At 35.9% G+C, this 21,584-nt stretch overlaps 1 protein-coding gene across 1 annotated transcript in view; it reads right to left on the bottom strand.

The window, feature by feature from the left end:
• PARM1 (prostate androgen-regulated mucin-like protein 1) overlaps positions 1-20,588 on the bottom strand; it is a 118,190-nt gene extending 97,602 nt beyond the window's left edge. The window contains exon 1 of the mRNA XM_049790299.1: positions 20,370-20,588. Coding sequence (XP_049646256.1) covers positions 20,370-20,412 — 43 coding nt within the window. The 5' untranslated portion in view covers positions 20,413-20,588. The remainder of the gene's footprint in view (positions 1-20,369) is intronic.
• Positions 20,589-21,584: the final 996 nt, after the last annotated feature.

Raw genomic sequence — 21,584 nt, 5'->3', positions numbered from 1 at the left:
TTAGAAAATATTTAAAGCTTCTCAAACTCTTCACTGCTGCACACTGATATACAGCCCCAGACTGACTTACCATATTGCTTTGGCAAAACAATGGATTTCCCTAAAACATAAGAAATTGTTTTCTTTCTTTGTACCTTTTTGCCTCAGCAGGAATTCAGTTTTCATCAAGGAGTTTTGCTTATATGTCTGAACTTTAAGTAAATATATACATTTCATTTTTTATAAATAACTCAAATCAAAAAGCTTTATACAGCTGGCATCTCAGAATATTTCTCTTGCCTCTATAAAACAAACTCCTTAAGGAATTAAATAGACTTTTCATAAATAATTTTTTCTAACGTTTCAAATGTTTGTTTTTCACTCAGATTTATCAGAAAAGCAAGAATTAAATATATAGGTGAAGATATATTAAATAGAAAATAACAATAAAAAATATATGATCTGGTAACATAAATATAGCATAATATAAACAATAAACATCATCCTATTACTTTTGTCTGTTAAATTTAAAGACTACACTACTTTTATTAATTGGGAAGAGTTGATTGTAGATATTCATAAAATATATAAATTCAGTGAATATTGATGCTAATATGCATACTCCCTTGAAAAAACATTCTTTCTAGTGCTACCCCTTTGAAATTTTAATTATTTTAGTGAGTAGTAGAAGGTTAAAAAAGCAGACAATAAATTCTCCACACAAATATACAAATATTATACTCATAGACACATACTTCATGTTGACATGTAGAAATTTATCACTCTAAATTCTCATAACTTCTACACATCTTCTAAATGATTCATGTGACTTCTTATAAGCTATATTCAATATCTAATAAATGGAACTTGGGGAAAAATTCTTCTTCAGAAGTGGGTCATTCCCTCTCTTTCTATAAAGGAACAATGTAATGAACAATATCAAAAAAAGGAAGATATTTGCATAGCATATAATCTTTTTTTTACCTGATTATTGATTCTACCTCCAGCACAGTATTTTTAAAAATACCATAGTAAGTGGCAGAGAAATGAAAGGTAGGCTAAAATTGTCACATGCTTCTCAAATTCCAAACCCACCATCAACATCCTTGTACAAATCAGGAAGTTCCCAAAATTTTTATAGATGTCTTAGAGGTAGCAAGATAATTGAGTAGCAGAACTATTAGTCCAAAACTCATCCAATGTGGAACTTCAAGAAGGGTTATTGGTGGGGCCGGGCGGTGGCGCTGGAGGTAAGGTGCCTGCCTTGCCTGCGCTAGCCTAGGACGGACCGCGGTTCGATCCCCCGGCGCCCCATATGGTCCCCCAAGAAGCCAGGAGCAACTTCTGAGCGCATAGCCAGGAGTGACCCCTGAGCGTCACAGGGTGTGGCCCAAAAACCAAAAAAAAAAAAAAAAAAGAAGGGTTATTGGAAGAAATTCATTAATTTATACTATAGGTTTTCATAGTTTTTTAAATTTAAAATCATTTCTTTTCTCCTTTCTTCCCTTCTCCCCTTCTATGTTTTTTTAGTCTTTCTCTTTTAACTTTCCACAATGCCTGTATGAATTCATGTAGCTTTGATTGATCAAGAAAGAGGGATGCTGTTATAATGTTTGTTCCCCAAATGCCATAATATTCTAGTTGAGAAATAACTGATTGAAAAATTTTAACAGTTCTTGACCATCAAAAATGATAAACAAGTAAATAAACAATTGAGATGATAGCAATAACTATCTAGAGTAAAATTTATTAGTTAACAAAGCTACTAAGAGCTTCTTTTGTAGTGGAAGGAAGTAATATCCCTTATAAAGATTGAAATGTGTCCTTCTCTTCCCCTCAAACACTATACCCCCCACCAGCACCCATTTCCAAAGAAAAATACTTTGAGTTCATAACCTCTAGTACCAATGAATATGGCTGTATTTGAAATTCTGGACATGGTAAATACAACTCAAGTTAATGCATACCATACTGGAATGGGTAGAATACAAAACCTTGGTGATCAGTGTCATCATAATATAGAAATCAAGATGGATGTAGATAAACTCAGAGAATGGAAGCTATAAAAGATGGAGCTAAAAATGAGCATCAATATATCTACAATTTAAGGAGTACCTGAGACTACTAGAGGGGGGAGAATTTTTCCAGGTCTTTTAGTTAACATGGCCTTGAGAAATATTGATTTGGTATTTTTAGTTTCCAATAAATAGTGAGACAGTAAATATTTGTTGTTTTGAGTCTTTCAAATTGAAATCTAAGACAATACAGTTATTTTAAGCTAACCTATATTTAACCCAAGATTAGGAGTTGGCATAATTCAAGAGATCAAGATGTTCAAAGCAATTTAAAAACTAGTACTGGAGAAACCTAATCTCTACCAACTGAGAAGAAAAGAGGAACTTTTCACTTTTTGCTCAGAAGAAGGAGGGTACATTTAAAAAAACACTTTTTTAACATTGGTTTATAGCACCAAAGGTAGATAGATACAATCTCTAAAGTTTTCAATTCAAAAGAAGAAAAGCATCATTCTAATGAGATGAAAATCAAGAGATGAAAATAAAACTCCTTTTGTAGTGCTGAAGCAGATTTCACTGAAAAGAAGGGAGCCAGCTGCATGCCACCAATTTCATTCCATGGTACATATTTGCCTTCAAGAATTCTTGCTTATTGGTCTATTCCATGCTCTGTTTTGACAAAACATTTGAAAGGTTAAATTGTGAATTGTAATGTCAAAATAAACCAGTATAAATATATCCTATTCTTTATCTTTGCATACCAAAACAAACCAAATAGGGGAACACTTCAGAGAACACAAGCTGATTATCTTGTAGAATTCTTCCCTTGGGTTAAACAGGCTAACTCTGCATGTGGATCATTTTAAAGTCTGGAGTCACTTTGCTAGATGAAAATTTTATCTCATAAATATATACATATAGGTAAATGTAGATGCCAAAGATAGCAAACTTGGCTGGAAAGCAATTACAATCTTTTCTGAATTTTTTTTGTTTGTGTTGGGGATACACTTGAAGGCATTCAGGGGTTACTCAGAAAATTTTCTTAGCAGGCTGGGGGAGCATTTGGGATGTCAGGAATTAAACTTGGGTCAGGCATGTTGCAGGAAATGCCCTATTCTCTGTGCTATCTTCTATCCCCTCAAATATTTTTTTAGAAAAATATATTACACATTAAGCTTTTTTATTATTATAATCACTAGTCCTAAAAGGACATTATTTAAATCCATGACTTTCTTATCTTCCTTATTGTTGTTTTCATTTAATTTATAGAGTATTGTTGAGGATACCATGTAAGTTTTAGGATAATATAGCACAAGTTCACCACATCAAAATTCTAGTATCATTCACCATTCACCACTTTTCAATTTACACATCAACCTGCTTTTTCAATATCTTTTTCCTTTCCTTTTGGAAAATATCATATTCTGAGTCTAAGAGTAATTTTTGTTGTGTTTTGTTTGTTTCTTTATATTCCAAATAAATGTGAAACCATCAACGTTTTATGAAAACATGAATTAAAAAATAAACATACTCATGTTCATGGCAGCAGTATTTACAATAGTTAAGCATAGAGTCAACCCAATATCTGTCAGGTAGCTAGTAAAGATGTTTTAGTAAACACAAACAATGGGAAAAACTCCACTTTTAAAAGGAGATAAATTATTGCTTTCCATGAAAATATGGCTAATATTTTATTATTAGCTATATTAATATTATGATTATATTATATTAAGATTATGATAAGCTAAAGAAGTCAGAAAGAAAACATAAATTCTGCATGGCTTTGCTCATAGATTGAATATAAGGTGCAAAAAAATGAATTAAAAGGATTGAACTCAAATCATGTATGTAATAAATTTGTTTAAATAAAAAAATTTAATAAAAAAGGATTCAACCAAATTAGCCTTTTCTTCTATTTATCTATTATAAAAATAATGTGCTTGTTTATTATCTTTCTCCAGTAGAAATCAATATATTTTTGTCACTTTTTTCAGTATTATTATAAATTTATTAATCTAAATAATGTATTTAAAACCATTATCATTATTACCTATTTCAGTGCTCACATTGTTCTATTTTTGGCCACTGAGAGACTATTAGGTGGTGAGAGAATTGTGAGAGAAATTTGGTGTTCTTTCATCACATTTTTTTTTTGCTTTTTGGGCCACACCCAGTGATGCTCAGGGGCTACTCCTGGCTATGCACTCAGAAATTGCTTCTGGCTTGGGGGACCATATAAGATGCTGGGGGATCAAACTACTGTCTGTCCTGGGTTAGTGCCTGCAAAGCAAATGCCCTACTGCTTTGCCACTATTCTGGTCCCATTATCACATTTTTGATATCTATTATTAGCAATATATTTCATTTCTATCTTATACATTTTCTAATTCAGACTTGGAATTAACTACTTCCGAAGAGAAGTAGGCTTTACTCTGTTTAGTAAAAATTAGAATTTGAAAATTACAAAAAAATATCTGAGTCACAGGGGTGGCGCTAGAGGTAAGGTGTCTGCCTTAAAGCGCTAGCCAAGGAAGGACCACGGTTCGATCCCCCGGAGTCCCATATGGTTCCCCAAAGCCAGGGGTGATTTCTGAGCTTCTGAGCACTTAGCCAGGAGTAACCCCTGAGCATCAAACGGGTGTGGCTAAAAAAAACAAACAAACAACAAAAAAAAAAAAGAAATAAAGTTTAAAAAAATATCTGAGTCTTGTCTTCTTTCTTTGAACCTAGTTTGACCTGAAAGAGTCTTGCATAGCAAAAGACTGTGGAAAGACAAAAAAATTCCTAAATTGTGAAAGCTCTATCATTAGATGAGTATAGCATCCTTATTTCTCATACAGAGATTGTCACAGACTGTGTAATTCCCGAAACCAAAATAAACAAAGTAAAAAAAAAAAAAAGACTGTGTAAAGAGAATAGGAGATTTTTAGGAGTTACTACATTAATTCAGGGAGAGATGACAAGGTTGTCAACCAATAATATAGTTGTAGGGATAAAGAAGAGGATCCCAAATTGCTAAATATTATAGAAATTACATTTACACAAAAGAATAATCAATTGATTTGGTAATTCGAGGCAGTGGTGTGTGAAGTAGATAAAAGATAGAAGACTACATTCAAAGCATGACCCATGGTTCAATTTTTAATTACTAAGGACTCAGTGAGCATAAATGTACAATGAAAACAGTACATGCCTATTTGACAAAATACTTGGAAAAATTCAGTGACGATTCAGATGAACTAAACTTGGTATAATATATCATAATGAGTACAACTAAAAACAATAAAAGTGCATTTACCACCCTTTCTCAAGCATGCCTATCTTTAATGTGAAAGGTTGATCTGCAACACATCCAAGTTTCCTTCAGGCCTATCTGTTCCACCTTCTCTCTAGTCACATCTGCAATATCCTCTGGTAAAGCCAAGTATTAAAATGGCTCTTTGTTCATTGCCTAAGCCACATTTTATTGATTATTTTATTGAAAATATAATCTAATCAATTTGTTGTTGCAAATACAAGTTCAAATTTCTATAGAGTGCAGTTTTCCTTATTTGATTTCTCTGCTGAACAAACTTCATTTCAGAAAAACTTAGAATCTATAAAACCTAAAAGATAGCTTCAATTTTTCTCAGTTCTTTCTCTTAAACTACTATCCAAAATGGTCGTGCTGATCAATAATTTATGCAGCACTCTAGTTTTAAAAATATAATATTACTACATGTCAATTCCTTCCCAGAATCTTTCTTGCATTCGTTACATCAATGATATCCTGTAAGCCTTTCTGTAGTTACTTGTTTTACAAAAAAAATTATTTTAGATATTGCACCAGAAGGATTTTTAATCAAAAATTTGAGGCTAGAAATAGCTAAATATAGTTTAAAATAGCAATTTTCAGGAATCACAGTGATAGTATAGAAGGTAGGACCTTTGTTTTGTACGCAGCCTACCCTTGTTTCAATTTCCAGAATCCCTTATGAATCCCCTGTGAATCCACCAGGTGTGATTCCTGACTATAGAGCCAGGAGTAAGCCCTAAGTACCACCCAAATGAAAAAGTAAACAAACAAACAAATAAGCAATATTCATTGCTGATAAAGAATCATTAAAATGTTAATAATACCTTTTCATTTTTTTCTATTTTTTTAAGTTTGAGCCACGGACTTGTGTCCAGTGCTTAGTCCTAACTAAGGGAATCAACCATACCTGATGCTAGAGATAGAACCTGGGTCAGCTTTGTGTAAGGAAAGCTCCCTATCATCTGTACTCTATAGCCCCTATTGTTATTTATTTATGTTTAAGTATAAGGCAATTTAAGCTGTTAAAAAATTTAGGCAAAACCAAAGTATAGAGAACATTAAAATTGAAAATGATTTAAAGCTCACTTGTCAAAGATGACCATTTCCCACTAAGCCTTTCTCTAATGGCATAAGCATAAAAAAAATTTATATATTTCTTCCCAATGTTCATTTAATTCTTTTGCTTGCTTCTTTATTATGTTGTGAAATATAAAGTTACAACTTTTTGGTGCAATATTTTGTAACCATTATATCTATCGGTACATAATGAACCACCTCATTCTTCAGGTTCTTTATATTTGGCCAGCTGAATAGATGGAACTTATTATCTCATCAGCACTTTATAAACATATTTCCAAAGAATTAATATTTAAAAATTCCTAACCAAAATAAACAAGCAGAACTTGGAATGGATGATATATACATTCTCATCAATTTCTGCATGTTTACAATATGTTTAATAAAATGTTTTAATTATCAGGGATTGAGTATACTAGCTTTTACAGTTACAAAACAAAGGATAACTGTCACTGACACAACACATTTATAACCAACATTTTGCCTGTAAATATCTGAGTTTAAAAAAAAAGCACATCTCCCCTCTTTTTGTTAATGCATTCCTGGGTTATTCTATGTGGTCTCCTCTTTATTTAATGCCATTATGGGTTTTTTTGGATGTGTGTGTGTGTGTGTGTGTGTGTGTGTGTGTGTGTGTGTGTGTGTGTATGTGTGTGTGTTTGTGAACAGGGCGGTGCTCAGAACTTAACTACTTACTGGTTCCAAGCTCAGGGATCATTCCTGGTGGGCTCAAGGGACATATAAAGAGTCAGGAATTGAATCTTTTTTGGTTGCATGCAAGGCAAGAAACCTACCTTCTATTCTATCATTCCAACCTCACAAGCCATATTTTTAAAGAAAAGTGTCATCCTGTCCCTTCTATAATAGATTTTTAGGCTTCTCTTTAAGTTGACAAAATCTAAAATTTAACTATTGTCCCTAAAATTTAAAGATAAGTATGTGTGTGTGTGTGTGTTTTTTTTAAAGATAAGTATCTTGTCATTTCAAGCTCTTGTTCTTTTCAGAAGCTTTAAGTAATTAAATAGTCCTATTCTGAGTAAACCAGAAAATTTTTTGTATATTTATAAACAATGAAACTGGAGGATTATGCTAGTCTGAGTGATTTTAACATTAGCCATGTAAAGTCAGATTAGTATTTCATAACAAACATTCCTACTATACAACTTTGATTTTAATTAGGACTTCACTGCTCTTCTAAATATGCCTTTAACTGAAAAGTACGTTCTATATATATTTTTTTGTTTTTGGGCCATACCAGGTGGTGTTCAGGGGTTACTTCTTGGCTCTCTGCTCAGAAATTGCTCCTGGCAGGCACGGGGGACCATATAGGATGCCACGATTAGAACTACCATTGGTCTTGGGTCGGCTGCTTGCAAAGCAAACACCCTTCTGCTGTGCTATCTCTCTGGCCCGTGAAAACTAAATATATTTTAAACTCACTAATGAAGGCAAAATATGAATATAGGATTGGTAGGGCCAAGGAACTCCCATTTTATTCCTAAATTTATTAATGATTTATATCCCTTAATATTTAGCATTCGAATTTATATAATTTTTCAACTACGAGTGGGAATTGCCAGTCATGCTTCCCTTAGATTCAAACCAATTCTCATCATTAGTCTATTTTTAGCTAATCAGAAAATGAATTTTAGTTAATCAAACATGTTCAAATAATGGAAGCCTCTTTATCTTCTTCAGCGGAACTCAAATTGGCATTTTCTTAATTTTCTAAGGTTTAAGAGTTTCAGATATTTCAAATTAAGATTCATGGCCCCCAAAACTGTTTTGCATGTACCTAGTTTGAGAATAGCTAACTAAAATTTTAGCTTTTGTTATCTCTAAATAAAGAACAAAATCTGACTGTTTTTGGTTCAAAGTCTACTTAAAACACTAGACATGCTCTTGATAATAAAAAGGTTTGTCAATTTGGGGGTGATATTTTAATATCTTCATTTTTTCAATCCTCAAAATGTAATTTGATCATAGAGAGTTTAACAAATGTGTTTCGAGTACTCCCAAAGTGCCATACTTCTTTTATCATTGGTAGATTAGGTAAGTATCTCCAAAATGGTGAGATTTAAGTGACAGTTTTAGGGTGATGAAGGCATTCACCATGCAATAACTAGAAAAATTATGTTCTAAACATGAAACCAGCTATTGCATGACCTCAGAAAGTTAGTGTAACTGGTACAGTGGAAGCAAAGGAAAAGGTAGAAGATCAATTTCAAGTAAGAATGCTTATCAATTTATGAAGATTTTATGGTCACCTTAAAAACCTGGAATTTTTCTGTGAATGCAATGAGAAACCACTGCAGCAAGAAAATGAACAGGGCAATAACATTATCTGATATGTTTCCAATGAATCAATAGCCGCTGTGTAGAGAACACACCTTGGGAGTAAATGGCCCCGAGATAAGGCTAGTGCAGAAGAAAGTCAATGACAGCTTAGATGAGAATAAGTGCAAAAGGCTATTTTTCATCATTAGGCTATTTTAAGTGAATCAGAAAATAAGAGAGGTGACAATGTATTTGAATTCTGGATGCATTTTAAAGATAGGAAAAACAGGGTTTCTTGTAGGATCATATGCAATGCTAATAAAAATATAGATACCATAATATGCTTCATAATTTTCATCAAGCAAATAAAGAGCTGGAGTTGTCATTAAATGAAATGAAGGAGGCTTTAGGCAGTCTTGGAGATGGGGGAAGCCTAGAAAATCATATTTGAACAGACTGAGTATAAAATGAGTTACTAGCTACTCAACTATTGGCTTTCTCCTAACCAAGCCAAAATTTATAATTCACAAGGAATATAAATTTCTTAAAGGTAGAATTTTGCCTATTTTATTAAATGCTGTAGAATTATATATTAGAGAATCTTCAGTAAATGTTAGTTCTCAAATTAATTTCACAAGTATTTCTTTAGCACTTGTTATTAAAGTACATACTCGAAAGACCAGACCACACAACTGGAATAAAGTTTAATACTTTAATCCATCTTCCCATAAGACCCTGGACTGGCCAGCCAGGGTCATTTCCCAAAGGAAATAAACTCCACCCAAGGTCATGAAGAAGATTATATAGAGAAGGGATATAGGAGATTCCAGCTTTCTGATGATCTTTAAAATGAATGGCTATTGCGTAGGGTTACCTTCCTACTGCTCCCTTGTCCTTCCCTGATAGGCTGGCTACCTGGCATGGCCAAGTAGTTTGGGGCTGTTTTAATGGAAATGGACTTGTGAAGATCTAGGATGTACACCATGTAGTTTTTACAAAATGGTGTCTCTACCTGCTCAGAACCTGAGAAGAAGCCTGCCATATGACCTTTACAAAATGGCATCCCTTCTTGTTCAGAACTCAGGTCCCAAAAACTCATGATTTTCTTTATTCAAGATTTTTTAAACATTAAGTCACACAGAAAACTTAAAATTCTAAATGTATTTCTAACATTTATAATATATATAACATTATAATAGTAGGTTGAGAATCAGACCACAACCTTGATAATAACATTAGAATCATTCTTTTTTTTATTTGAGTTTTATTTATTTTTTCTCTTGATTCCTTTCTTATATATATATATATATATATATATATATATATATATATATATATATATATATATAAAACATTCCTATCACCAATATCCCAAGTGTCCCTCTTCCCCACCCCACACCGGCCTGTATTCTAGAAAGGTTTTCTACTTCCCTCATTCAGTCACATTTTGTTATGATAGTTCTCAATGTAATTATTTCTGTGACTGCACCCAACAATCTCTGTGGTGAGCTTAATGTCGGGAGCTGGACCCTCCCGTCCTCTATTGTCTCTGAGAATCATTACACACATGTTTTTCATTTTTCTCAAAACCCATAGATAAGTGAGACCATTCTGCATTTATCTCTCTCCCTCTGACTTATTTCACTCAGCAGAATAGAATCATTCTTAATAGTGGAAACAAGCTTCAGTTATTATCATGTCTGTTCAAGTTATTTTAATCTGCTTTTTGGGCCAAAACAGATAAAAACTCTGCTCCCGACACCTTTATCTAGTAGTGGAGGCAGACAAGCAAATAAAGTAAAACAAGAAAAATCTTTTATCTATATATTATCATCCTTTTAATCAACATTTACTGGTTATTACATGGCATTTGATTATATACATATGTGTATGTATATACAAATACATACATTTGTATGTTTGTTTATATAAATACAGATAGATAAATAGATAAATAGTGTCATAACTTTGCAAGAAATAAAACAAATCCCTGAACTGGCATTCTGTGCTAGGCTTTTTCCAAAGCCCTTGGCCATAGGTAGAACAGGAGGACATTCAGTATGGGATGATATACCTTCTCAAAGGTATATATACCTTCTCAAAGGTATATCATGTATCACATCTTTACCTGATCAATAACAATACTGTAATGTCTCTTTGTATGAATATGTAAAGGTGAGTCTGTTCATAATAGAACTTTTTTTTTTAAGTGTAGTCCTAGGAATGCTGCCTGTAAGTAAGCAATTCCAAGGCACTGGGCCTCCTCAATGTAGGAAACCACTAAGCTGAATTTATCTTGCATTATAAGGCATTTCCTCATTCCTTAACCCCTTTCATAGGGCTGAGAGGCCCCTAATTACTAGCCATAAAGGCTACCACACTGCTTTATCTCAAAAGCTCAATTTGCAACCTTTCACAGAATTAAAAAGTAAAAAGGCTTGATTTATCTAAACTTGAGGATGAATTCTTTATCAGACCCCCTATCATGCCTATACCAAATTCAAAGATGATTATTTCATTCTTAGGAGCTTCAAGGGACCTTAGTACACCCATATAATTCTGATTATTACTCTTTCTTAGTCATTTACAGCTCAGGAGCTATTCTGGCTCTGTGTCAGAGGTCAATTCTAATTGTGCTTGAGGAATATTTGGGGCTGGAGATTGAATAAAGTCTTCCTGCATGAAAAGCATGCACTCAGTCCATCCTATTGTGCTATCCCTCCAGCCCTACATTTTATTTTTTATCCAGTTCTTCATGTAATTTGATATTATGCATCTGTCACCACCAATATATCCTAGAACATAAATGATAGATAAATATTTATGTTCAAAAACTCAACATCTTTTCTTTTACTCAGTCCTGTCTGAAGACTTCTTTAAGAGGAGAATTCCAAGAATTCCAATATCTCTATAAATATTTTAATTTTAAGAAACATCATTCAGAGTCCCCAGTGGTTAAGTGGAATGTTGCAGGGTTTGGTTTGCTGTTTCACTTACAAGCATGTCCATCAACAGCAAGGATTTCTATGACTGCTTCCAGAGTGATAGGATAGTGAATAAGATGCCTGTTTTGTATAAGGCCAACCTGGGTTCAATCCTGGGCACCCCATATGATTGATCCCCTGAATCTCATCAAGAGTGATCCCCTGTTTACACAGTCTGGAATAAACCCTGAGAACCACTGGGTAGGACTCTCCCTCCCAAAAACTTAAGCTAAGATGACAGAAAAGAATTCCTATCACTGGTAGATTCATGGTCATGAGAGCCAGAAAAAAAGTTTATTATCACCAGATTTCTTTAAACTATCCCAATGAATAAGAAGCATCCAGGCCCCCTTATGTAAGCCTGAGATCTACTGAATCATCTCATAATTGACAGTACACTAGCTCAGAGAATGACTAGTTTTCAATATTTTATCTTGAACATAGTGAATAAAGAAAGCATCCTTTTTTCCAAATGATGTTTTCTTGCTTCCTAAAGAATCAAAATTATAGTACAAAGCAAGCATATAGAGTATGGAGTGTAATTAAACAATGCCAACAGACTGGCACTTGTCTGCAATCTGTAAGGAATCACAAAAACTTTACAATGAAAACTGAAAAAATACCAGTAAACTAGACATTATGAATATAACAGAGGATAATTAAGCTCAGTTAGCAATGAAGATATGCTGTGGACTAGACAAATGTGACAAAAATATAACTTAAAATTAATATATAATTTTCCAAACCTATTTAAGAAATAGAATATGTCCACCGGTGGGAATTCTGCATGATAGTTTAAAATTTATACTTATGTAAAAAAAATCAAATCAAATCTCTTCTATAATTCTTCTCATGTTCAACACCTGCACTTAAGTTCTCATGTCCTTATTTTCTTCTTGAAGGGAAAGCAAGTTAATGTCAGAATTTGGGCTAAAATGGGAAGATATTATCATCAAAGTTGTATTCTACCATTCATCTTGCTTTGTACTGAATAGACATGTTTTATAAATATCACACCTGGCAATTTACTTCAAATTTTTCCCCCACATAACAGTAGTTACTTATTCAGATGTTTTGCCTTAGGTATAAAAGGTGCAGGTTTCTACTACAGTCCAATTACTTTAAAAAAGGTATTTTTTTATATCAATCTCTCTTGAAATTCTGCCTAATATGTTCCTTTGGCACTGAGTAGCTATTGCTTTCAAGTCATGTCTTAAATAGACCTATCGTGTGGGAATTAAAGAAACCTTATGTAATTAATATTTGTTAGATGCACTAGAATTCTGGAACAGAAAAGAACAATGTAGTCCAAAAATAATTTATAACTATCTTTCTCTCCCTCCCCCTCCTCCCCACCCGCCTCTCCTTTTCTTTTGGCCATAACTGGCTGTGCTTAGGGCTAACTCCTGGTTCTGGGCTCAGGGATCACTTCTTGCAGTACTTAGGAAATTATAGTGATGCTGAGGATAGAACTTGAGTTAACAGCATGACAGCAGGTAAGCAAGCAAGCATTTAACCATATACTCTTTCTGACCTCTACAACTATCATTCTTAAGCAGTTGCCAGTTATTCAAATAATATCCCATACTTATCTTCTGATCCATAGAATTTCACTTGTTAAATTTGCTAAGAGTCTTAAGTAATTTCCTTCTTTGATCTTGCTTTCAATATTCTATCTCTTTCTTTGACTTTATCTTTCTGATAATGATGTTCCTTGGAGTATTTTTATTTAGGTCTCTTTTGGCCTTCTTGAATGTGGGTACATTTCTCAATTCTGGGAATTTTTCAGCTATGTTTTTTTTAATGACTCTTCTCCAATTAGATTCTAGGTGGTTTCTAGTTTCAGTTCCACTGTAAGTACAGTGTTACTGCTTAGAATACATTAGGTGTTAAATTTTTTTTTAAAGAGAGATGGGTCAGAAGATGGTGAGCTAGTTTAGCCTCAAAAGGCCAAGCAATCTTACCTATTGTTCTTAAATATATGTGCAAAGTTAATAGAAATACAATCAGATTCAAAACATTTCACTAAAGAACCAACACTGAATCTTAATCCTTGTAATTACTGAAAAAAAAGAGTTGCTCTGAAACAACAGTTTTCCCACGAAGATATTTTTTTTATGGGAAAAATGATACTTTCCTTCATGGGAAAAATATTTTCCCATGAACATATTTTAATGGATTTTATTTTAGTATTATTATTTTGCATGCCATAGGGTCTCATACATCCAAGAAACTGCTCTATTGCTGAACCACATCCCTAGCAGGTTATTTTTTTTAATATTTTATTGAGATTCCATGATTTACAATATTGTTAATAGTTTCTCAAGTACATAATTACAATACCATACACATCACCAGTGTACCCACACCAATTCCCAACGGCACCAATAACCCTCTATTTTAGATTATTTTTATAGTGAATTTTTAAAAATAATTTTTTTTGGTTTTGGGCCACACCTGGTGGTGCTCAGGAGTTACTCCTGGCTCTTCATTCAGAAATCACTCATGGCAAGCTCAGAAATCACTCATGCAAATTCAGGGATTAAACTTGGGTCAGTCGCATGCAAGGCAAACGCCCTACCTATTGTGCATTCTTTCTGGCCCCTAAAATTTTTTTTAATTGAATCACCATAAGATACGCAGTTACAAAGTTTTTTCATGATTCAGTTTGGGTCATACAATGCCCCCCATACATGCACCAGATACTTTCTTTCTCTCTCTCTTTCCCTCTCTCTTTCTCCATCACTCGTTCTTACTTTCACTCTCACTCATTTCTTCTTTTCCTTTTAGACATTATGGTTTGCAGTGTTGTTATTGAAGGTGTATCATATCTATCATTTTATCTCTTTTCAGTACCCAGTTCTTGCTCAGAATGATCACTTTCAACTATCTTTGCCAAAGTGGTCTCTTCTCTATCCTAACTGCACTCCCCTATTCTTTGTGACAAGCTTCCTACCATGGACCAGTCTTCCTGGGCCTTGTTTTTATTGTCTTTGGGTATTATACCATATTAGCTTTCGGTTTATTTTTAATAAAATCATTCAGATAAACTCATATTAGGTAAGGCAAGTTTCAAAATATAGCTAATTTTAAGAGTTAAATCCATTTCATAAAAAAATGTAGATAAGAAAGGGCAAAGGTAGAGTTACTAGTTAAACTAATAAATTTCTAGTTATATTTTATTCAAGATAAACAATAACTAATTATTTAATTTAGTTTAGTATGGCATAGGAAACATCAGCATTCACCATTTTATTGAAGTTTAATTTAAACCAAGTGCCCATTAATTTTGCTTGCACCACTAATAAAGTAAAATGAAAATATTTCATTATCAACTGACATTATACCTACCAACCTAAACCAATAAAAAGTACAAATGAAAAGAATAATGTAATTGTCTTTTTAATGATTTCCATTACTAATAAAATAATAAAAATCTCAAAGTTTATAAATTACATTAAAACCTATAAAGGAATAGGCTATATTAGTATAAAGAATAATGATTAATAATCAAGTATCCACAAATTGGCAAACATGATAGTCTATTAATTTTCATTATTCAAGTAATTTAAAATGTAACTTAAAAAGCAAAGCCATGAACAACCTGTAAATAGCAGTCTTATTATATAGCCATCCTGTTCGGATATCAGTACTGCATTATCCTTTCTAGTGAGCACTACACCCATCCCCCAAGAGGAAGGATATTGTTATGAGAATCTGATTTAAGAGTGTTGATACTTGGGGTCAGAGTCATAGTACACAAGTAGGGTGCCTGCCTCGCATACCACAGACCTGTATTTGATGCCCAGCAACCTCTGAGCCCACCAAGAGTGATCTTGGACTGCAGAGTCAGGAGTAAGCCCTGAGTATCACTGGGCATAGTCCAAAAAAAAAAAAGTAAATACTTGGCCAATATTTTCATCAGATAAGCACAAATACAATTAGATATGTTCCTACTCTTCCCATTAAGTTAGAAATTTAGAAATTATTGATCATTTGGGTCTGGATTGTGCTGATACCATGAGTCATCTTTTCCTAAAGTGTTTGATCTAGATAATCCAAACCTTGTGACTGTGGAAACCCAGCCTTAAGTTTTAGCTGAATTGGGCTTTTGAATACCAATTTGCAAAGGACACTGTGGAAAGTTCTTGGTAAAAATTCTCTGCTCTTTGTTATGAAGTCTTTTTGAATTGTTTTGCTAAATTTGAGTTGGCACATTATTAATCTTTTCAAATTAGGCGTTTAGTAGGCTCAGCTGATTATTTTCTTAATTTGCATATTCAAATTTGCCAGACCAGCTGTCATTATGTTGTGATAGTAATTGCAAACTTTGCTGTGGTCCAAGCAAAGACTTATAAACTCTGGTTTTGGAGATGATGACCTACTCACTGTCAGATAAAGCAAACTTTATTACGAAGAATAGCAACAAAAGCTGCTTACACTGAGACTTTCTAAATCCTGGGTGCTGTGGGTACATTTGGTCATTTAATACTTTCATCAACCTGATGAGGTTTTATTAGTCCAACTTTATTAATAAGAAAACTTCCATGTGGCTTAGTTACTTGTTCTAAATTCAAGTAAATAAATAGTTAAAACATAGCTTTAGGATCCAAACAATCTAACTACAGAATCTCTGTGTTCACCACTTTGCAAGCCTCCCTTAGCAAGTGTCTCAGATAACAAAGAGAGCATCCACCAATTTGGGTCAAGTTTCAGGTGAAGGAGGTTTCACTTTGAAGGTGACACAGACATCAGGTGTACAAAAGGTAAACAGGCTAAAGAAATGCAAGCAACCATTCACATTCTTTGCTAGACTTGCTTATCTCCCCCTATCCTACAGGATCCTGGTTGTTCCTGTCAATGCGTATGTGCACATTTTGATTTATTTTTAATATATATACCTCAACAGCTATGTAAGTCTATGATATGCTGATGAATCTGGACCTATAGTCATAAAAAAGAAGGGTATCTCCCTAACAAGGAAGACATTCTAATTATGAGTTGCCTGGAGAAGTATACTATCTATCCAGTCACAAGTTATAAGCAAACATCCAGCTAGGAGGCAGGCAGGAAACCAGTTCTTCAGTCTTGATCACCAAAGGGCTTGTAAGTTTTAAGTAAATTAGTTGAATGCAGTAGTAATTTCTCTGGATTAACACAGGCATAGAGAGATCTAAAACCAGGGTATGAAAAATAGAATTGTAGAAGATGTGCCTTTCTTAACCTTGTTTCTCTTTTATATCCTTTTTTTAAATTTGTTTTTGTTTTTGTTTATCCATTCCCTTCCTCCCTTCCTCCCCTCCCTCTCTTCTTTTATATCCTTTATGAGAATTTGAGGAGAATTTTGAAAACTCCAGTGTAATTTAGATATCTCAATGAAAGACTTGTTAGACCCACTGGGCCCCAACACACTGATGAGCATCCTACTGTTGGTGGGAGAGAAGGAAGAAAATCCAAAGGTGAACTGAGAAATAAAGTTATGTGTGACTTGCCATCCACCCTCCTCTGTGCTCAGGTTTTATGCAATCCTTGGAGGTCCTGGCTTGCATATTATTTTATTAAGATGTATTATTTTATAGTGACAGGGTTCGGGTCACTCTTGGTACTTTTCAGGAAATCATATACAGTATCGGATATAGAATTAGAGTAGGCCAAAATCAAGGGAAGCTTTTTAAGTCATGTACTCTCTTCTACTATTCACTTGTATTTTAATTTAAAGACAGTTCTTTTGCATATATTGTATAAAAGAGGGGTGACATACAGTGCAAAGTAGCTTTTTCTTCTTTATAAATGTATTTGGGTACAATAGCCAGTGGTGTTCAAGGAGTACTCCTAGATTGTGTTCAGAATCACTTTTGACAGAGCTTGCGGGATCTTTTGCTGTGTTGGGAATCAAACCTGGGTCATTGCATGCAAGGTAAGAGCAAAAACTGCTATATTGCTTCTTAGATCCTCTCTTTCTTGAAAAAAAAGTAAATATGGTAGTGATCTATTTTTGGTTTGTTGATATGCACACATATTTGCAAGTGTCCATTGTGCATGTTAAAGAAAATGCTCTGCATACCATGATGTAATGGTTAGCACTCTGGACTCTGAAAATGCTCTGCATATACCAAGTAGATTTATTATGTTTCAAAAAAAAAGTTGCATGCAAAAACTAATTCCTGCCTCAAGAAAGTACCATCATAAGGTTTCCCTGAAGTTATCTTTAAGACTGGAAGAAAAGAGGGAAAAAATGCAACTAAAAAGAATCACCTGTCTCCTGAAACTAAGTAGAGATTTGTCAAAAAAATTTTTTTTCTGGGGATTAGTCCTATATATGCCATTTTCATTTCATTTCTTCACCCCTTTCTCCATTACCATCACATTAATTTTTTTCTAGAAAAGTGATATCTTACTTTCTGAAAGCAATATACTTTGGAACAAAAAGCATTCTATGCATATTTCTGCCTTATTTTATATTATTTTCCTGACAATTTATTGTAAGTACCTCTAACAGCACATTGACCCCACACCCCAAAGTGATTCCTTCCAAAGCATAAGTCAGACGAGGAAGGAAGAAGGCACATTTCTCTCTGGGAAATGTATATAGAATCATAACTAGATCTTCTGGGGTTAGGAAAGCCACAGAACTGAGAGAATCTGATCATGGTGGTGACTTCAACTGAACTGAGCCAGAGAGGATGAAGCTGTTTTTGCAGCTTAGCAGCCTTTCACTATGGTGATGAAAAAGAGTTCCTGCTGAGCAAGGTAAGCCTCCAGTTCATTCTGGTCACAGATGGTCCTGGAACCGCTTATTTCATGGTCTGGTCCCCATGCAAAGGACTTATCACACTTCTGGCACCTTCCTTCCTAGTGACTGCTGCCTTGTCACTCTGATCATAAAACAATCACTTCAGGTGATTTTCATTTTTGCATACTTGGTTTGAAAGACTAATAATCAACACAAAAACAAAACAAAAACAGAAACCTAGGTTCCAACTCTAGATCTGTAGATAAATAATAAAGATTAAACTTTATATTATATAAGCACATTTTATATCTCTTACATTCTTTTTATATACTAAACTCTAAAATTAGTCACTGAAAAAAGTCCGACTCACTTAGCAAAATATGTCCATACACTGTCTAGCAGAGCTGAATCTGGTCTTGCCAACTGTCAGAGCTGTTCAAAGGAAAGAGGAAAAAAAAAACACAACAGCAAGGAGATAAAATTAGCAAACTCACATACCTACTGGCTATTCACGGACTCAAGATTTTCTCAGCCTTGAACCTCACGAAAAGATTTGTAGTGAGGTAAGAATAACAGATCCTTTCATGCATTTTGTAAGCATGTCTTACTTCAAGGGTTATGGGAATTACCACATATGGCAATCCAAGCTGGACTAATACACCTGCGAGGAATCCTGGTGCCTTCGGCCAGCCAGCTTGACACTACACAGCCACAGCAGCCTGAAGTATCCTACCTACGTGTCTACAATCCCCACAAATAATAAGGCAAGGTGGGATCTTCCATTTTAGAAGCTAAGCAAACAGAGAGTGGAAAAAGTCTTACAAACCTCACGTTAGCAAACTTTCTGTTAAAAAAAAAAAGGCATTATCTTTTGTGAACTGCCAGGAAACTCCTAGCATCTACTTTTTTTTTTTTTTTTTTTTACAAGGGAATGTTGGGTTCCCGTGTCCACAATGACAGGAACCCAAAGAATGGAAGAAAAACACAAGGATTTACAAGCCTATGTCAGAGCGTCCTGTGCTGTGTGACTCTGGAATATTCTTAGCTGAGCACACCAGTGACCGCTGCATTCGAGCTTTCCACTGGTGCGCTATCTATAGTTCCTTGTTCTCTGTCTGGTTGTTTTTTAAGAGGGTGGAGGGAAACGGTGCACACCCCAACTCTACTTAAAGGGTAGTCGTTGCAGATCTTTCCCGGAACTTAAAGCAAGCCAGAACACCTTTCCGTTCCACACAGCCGCCGGTTAGAGGTGGGGAAGTTGTCCCCTAGACTCTGTGATTCCAGAGAGGGTTTAGGGGAGTGGGCGACTTTGGCAAGGTTTTTTAAGTCGAGTTTATAGTTCTTGCACGCCTATAATTTGGTGGAGACTCCAACCAAGTCTACTAGAACTGCAGAACCCCTAGTGATCGCCAGCTTGAGGCGGCTTGGCGCTGCTGCCCCATAGTAATGCTGCATCAACCCCCACTGTAACCGGCAAGGAACGCAGCAGATCAGAGACCACCAGGTAGCCCAGGAATGCACACCAGCATCTCTGGGCGCGCAGTCATTGCTCAAAGCCTCCCCAGTAGCAAATCCTTCCCCTCCACCCGACAGTGCACGCACTTTTCATCCTTTTTTTTTTTTTTATCCTTCCAGAAAATACCCTGCGTCAGGTCCGTCTGTGCCCGGCTGAAGGGGTGATCTGGGAATCTCCAGGAAACCTAGAGTCCTAGTCCTGGTGGCGTCCAGCCAGAGTGGGAATGGGTCGTGCGGCCACCTGTTCCACCGACCTGGCGTTTGAGTGGGCTCAGGTTAAAGCAGAAACGACCCTCCCATTCACTTCGTCCCGGCACAGCCCAGGATCCCCCCAAAGACGCGCGTCCCCTTAAACCCAAGTACGCACCGATCGGAGCGCGGCCCGGGGACGCGCACTCCTCTGGCCGGGGCGCAAAATCGGACTTCCCCCGCGGTCGCCCCTGCCCCAGAAACTGCAGCCGGGCCCCTCCGAGACGATAGCACCCCCGAAATACCTGCGGTGAAGATGCAAAGAGCGAAGAGAGTCTTGCAGATCATGGTACCCGTGTGTCGTGCCCAGCCCGGGCGGGCGGCGAGGGCGAGAGAGTTTGCCGGGGATGCAACGGGCGGACTCACTCGGGCCGCTCCGGGAAAGCGGAGCGAGCTGCTGGGGACGGGGCGATGGTGCGACCGGCTGAGATGCGAGGCTTGCGGAATGAATGCAGCGCCGCTAGATCAGCTGCGTGTCCCTTGGCGCCCGGCGTGCTTCTGCTCCATCCCGCGATCGCGGCCCGGGGCCGCCTCCGCAGCCACCGCGCCCGCAGCAGCCAAACTCCTCCCCGCGGCTGTGACAAGCTTTTCCTTCCTTCTGCGCCTCGCACCCCGGGAGTCCCGGCCCAGGGCGGCCTCTGCTGGACAGTCTGGGAGCGAGATCCCAGGTTTTGATATTATTATTATTATTGCAATTATTATTGTTGCAATTATTATTGCAATTATTATTATTGATGTTATTGCAATTATTGTTGTTGCAATTATTATTATTGCAATTATTATCATTGCAATTATTATTATTGATGTTATTGCAATTATTATTGATATTATCATTATTGCAAGTCTTGAAGTGAACGACTAGGGAACTAAGGGGAAATGCACAGGAGAGAAGAGATAACTGAATTTCTCCCAACTTTCCTTACAAGGAGTAAACAACCTGTCAAGATGCTCTTAGGCAATTTTAGGTGTCACTTCGGAGAACCAGGCCCCACCTTTATAAATTAGCGCATGCAGTTCTTTCTAACTATGAGAACCTTCATTAACTTCCTTCACTTTCCCCCAGAGATCTTGTTGTCCATTCAAGGCAATTTACTTCCCACCCCACTGCACTTTGCGTTGCCTGAGCCAGGATATTTTTGATCCTGTTCCTTTCTTTCTAAAAGTGGGCCTGATGCCACGAAGAGAGGTGGTGGGGGGGGGGCACTATCTATGAGCCTGGATTGTTTGGGTGTATCCTGGTTTCCTCTAACAACGTGGTGATGGATGCATAGTATTGTATTTCTACTTGTGAGAAAACATGCACAAAGATAAGTAATTTGACTTAAGGTGACGTCACTGGACTCCAAAGCCGGAAAGTTCATGAACTATAACTATAATAAAGGCAGTCATTTCCTGAGGAATAGACGCACTTTGGACATCTATAAGTCGAGTGCATGGAATAATCCTTTAAGATGGACACT

The sequence above is a fragment of the Suncus etruscus genome, chromosome 16, assembly GCF_024139225.1.
Source record: "Suncus etruscus isolate mSunEtr1 chromosome 16, mSunEtr1.pri.cur, whole genome shotgun sequence".
In the NCBI taxonomy this organism is placed as follows: domain Eukaryota; kingdom Metazoa; phylum Chordata; class Mammalia; order Eulipotyphla; family Soricidae; genus Suncus; species Suncus etruscus.
Note: the sequence above shows the minus strand (reverse complement) of the source record. Positions and strands in the feature narration are given on the sequence as shown.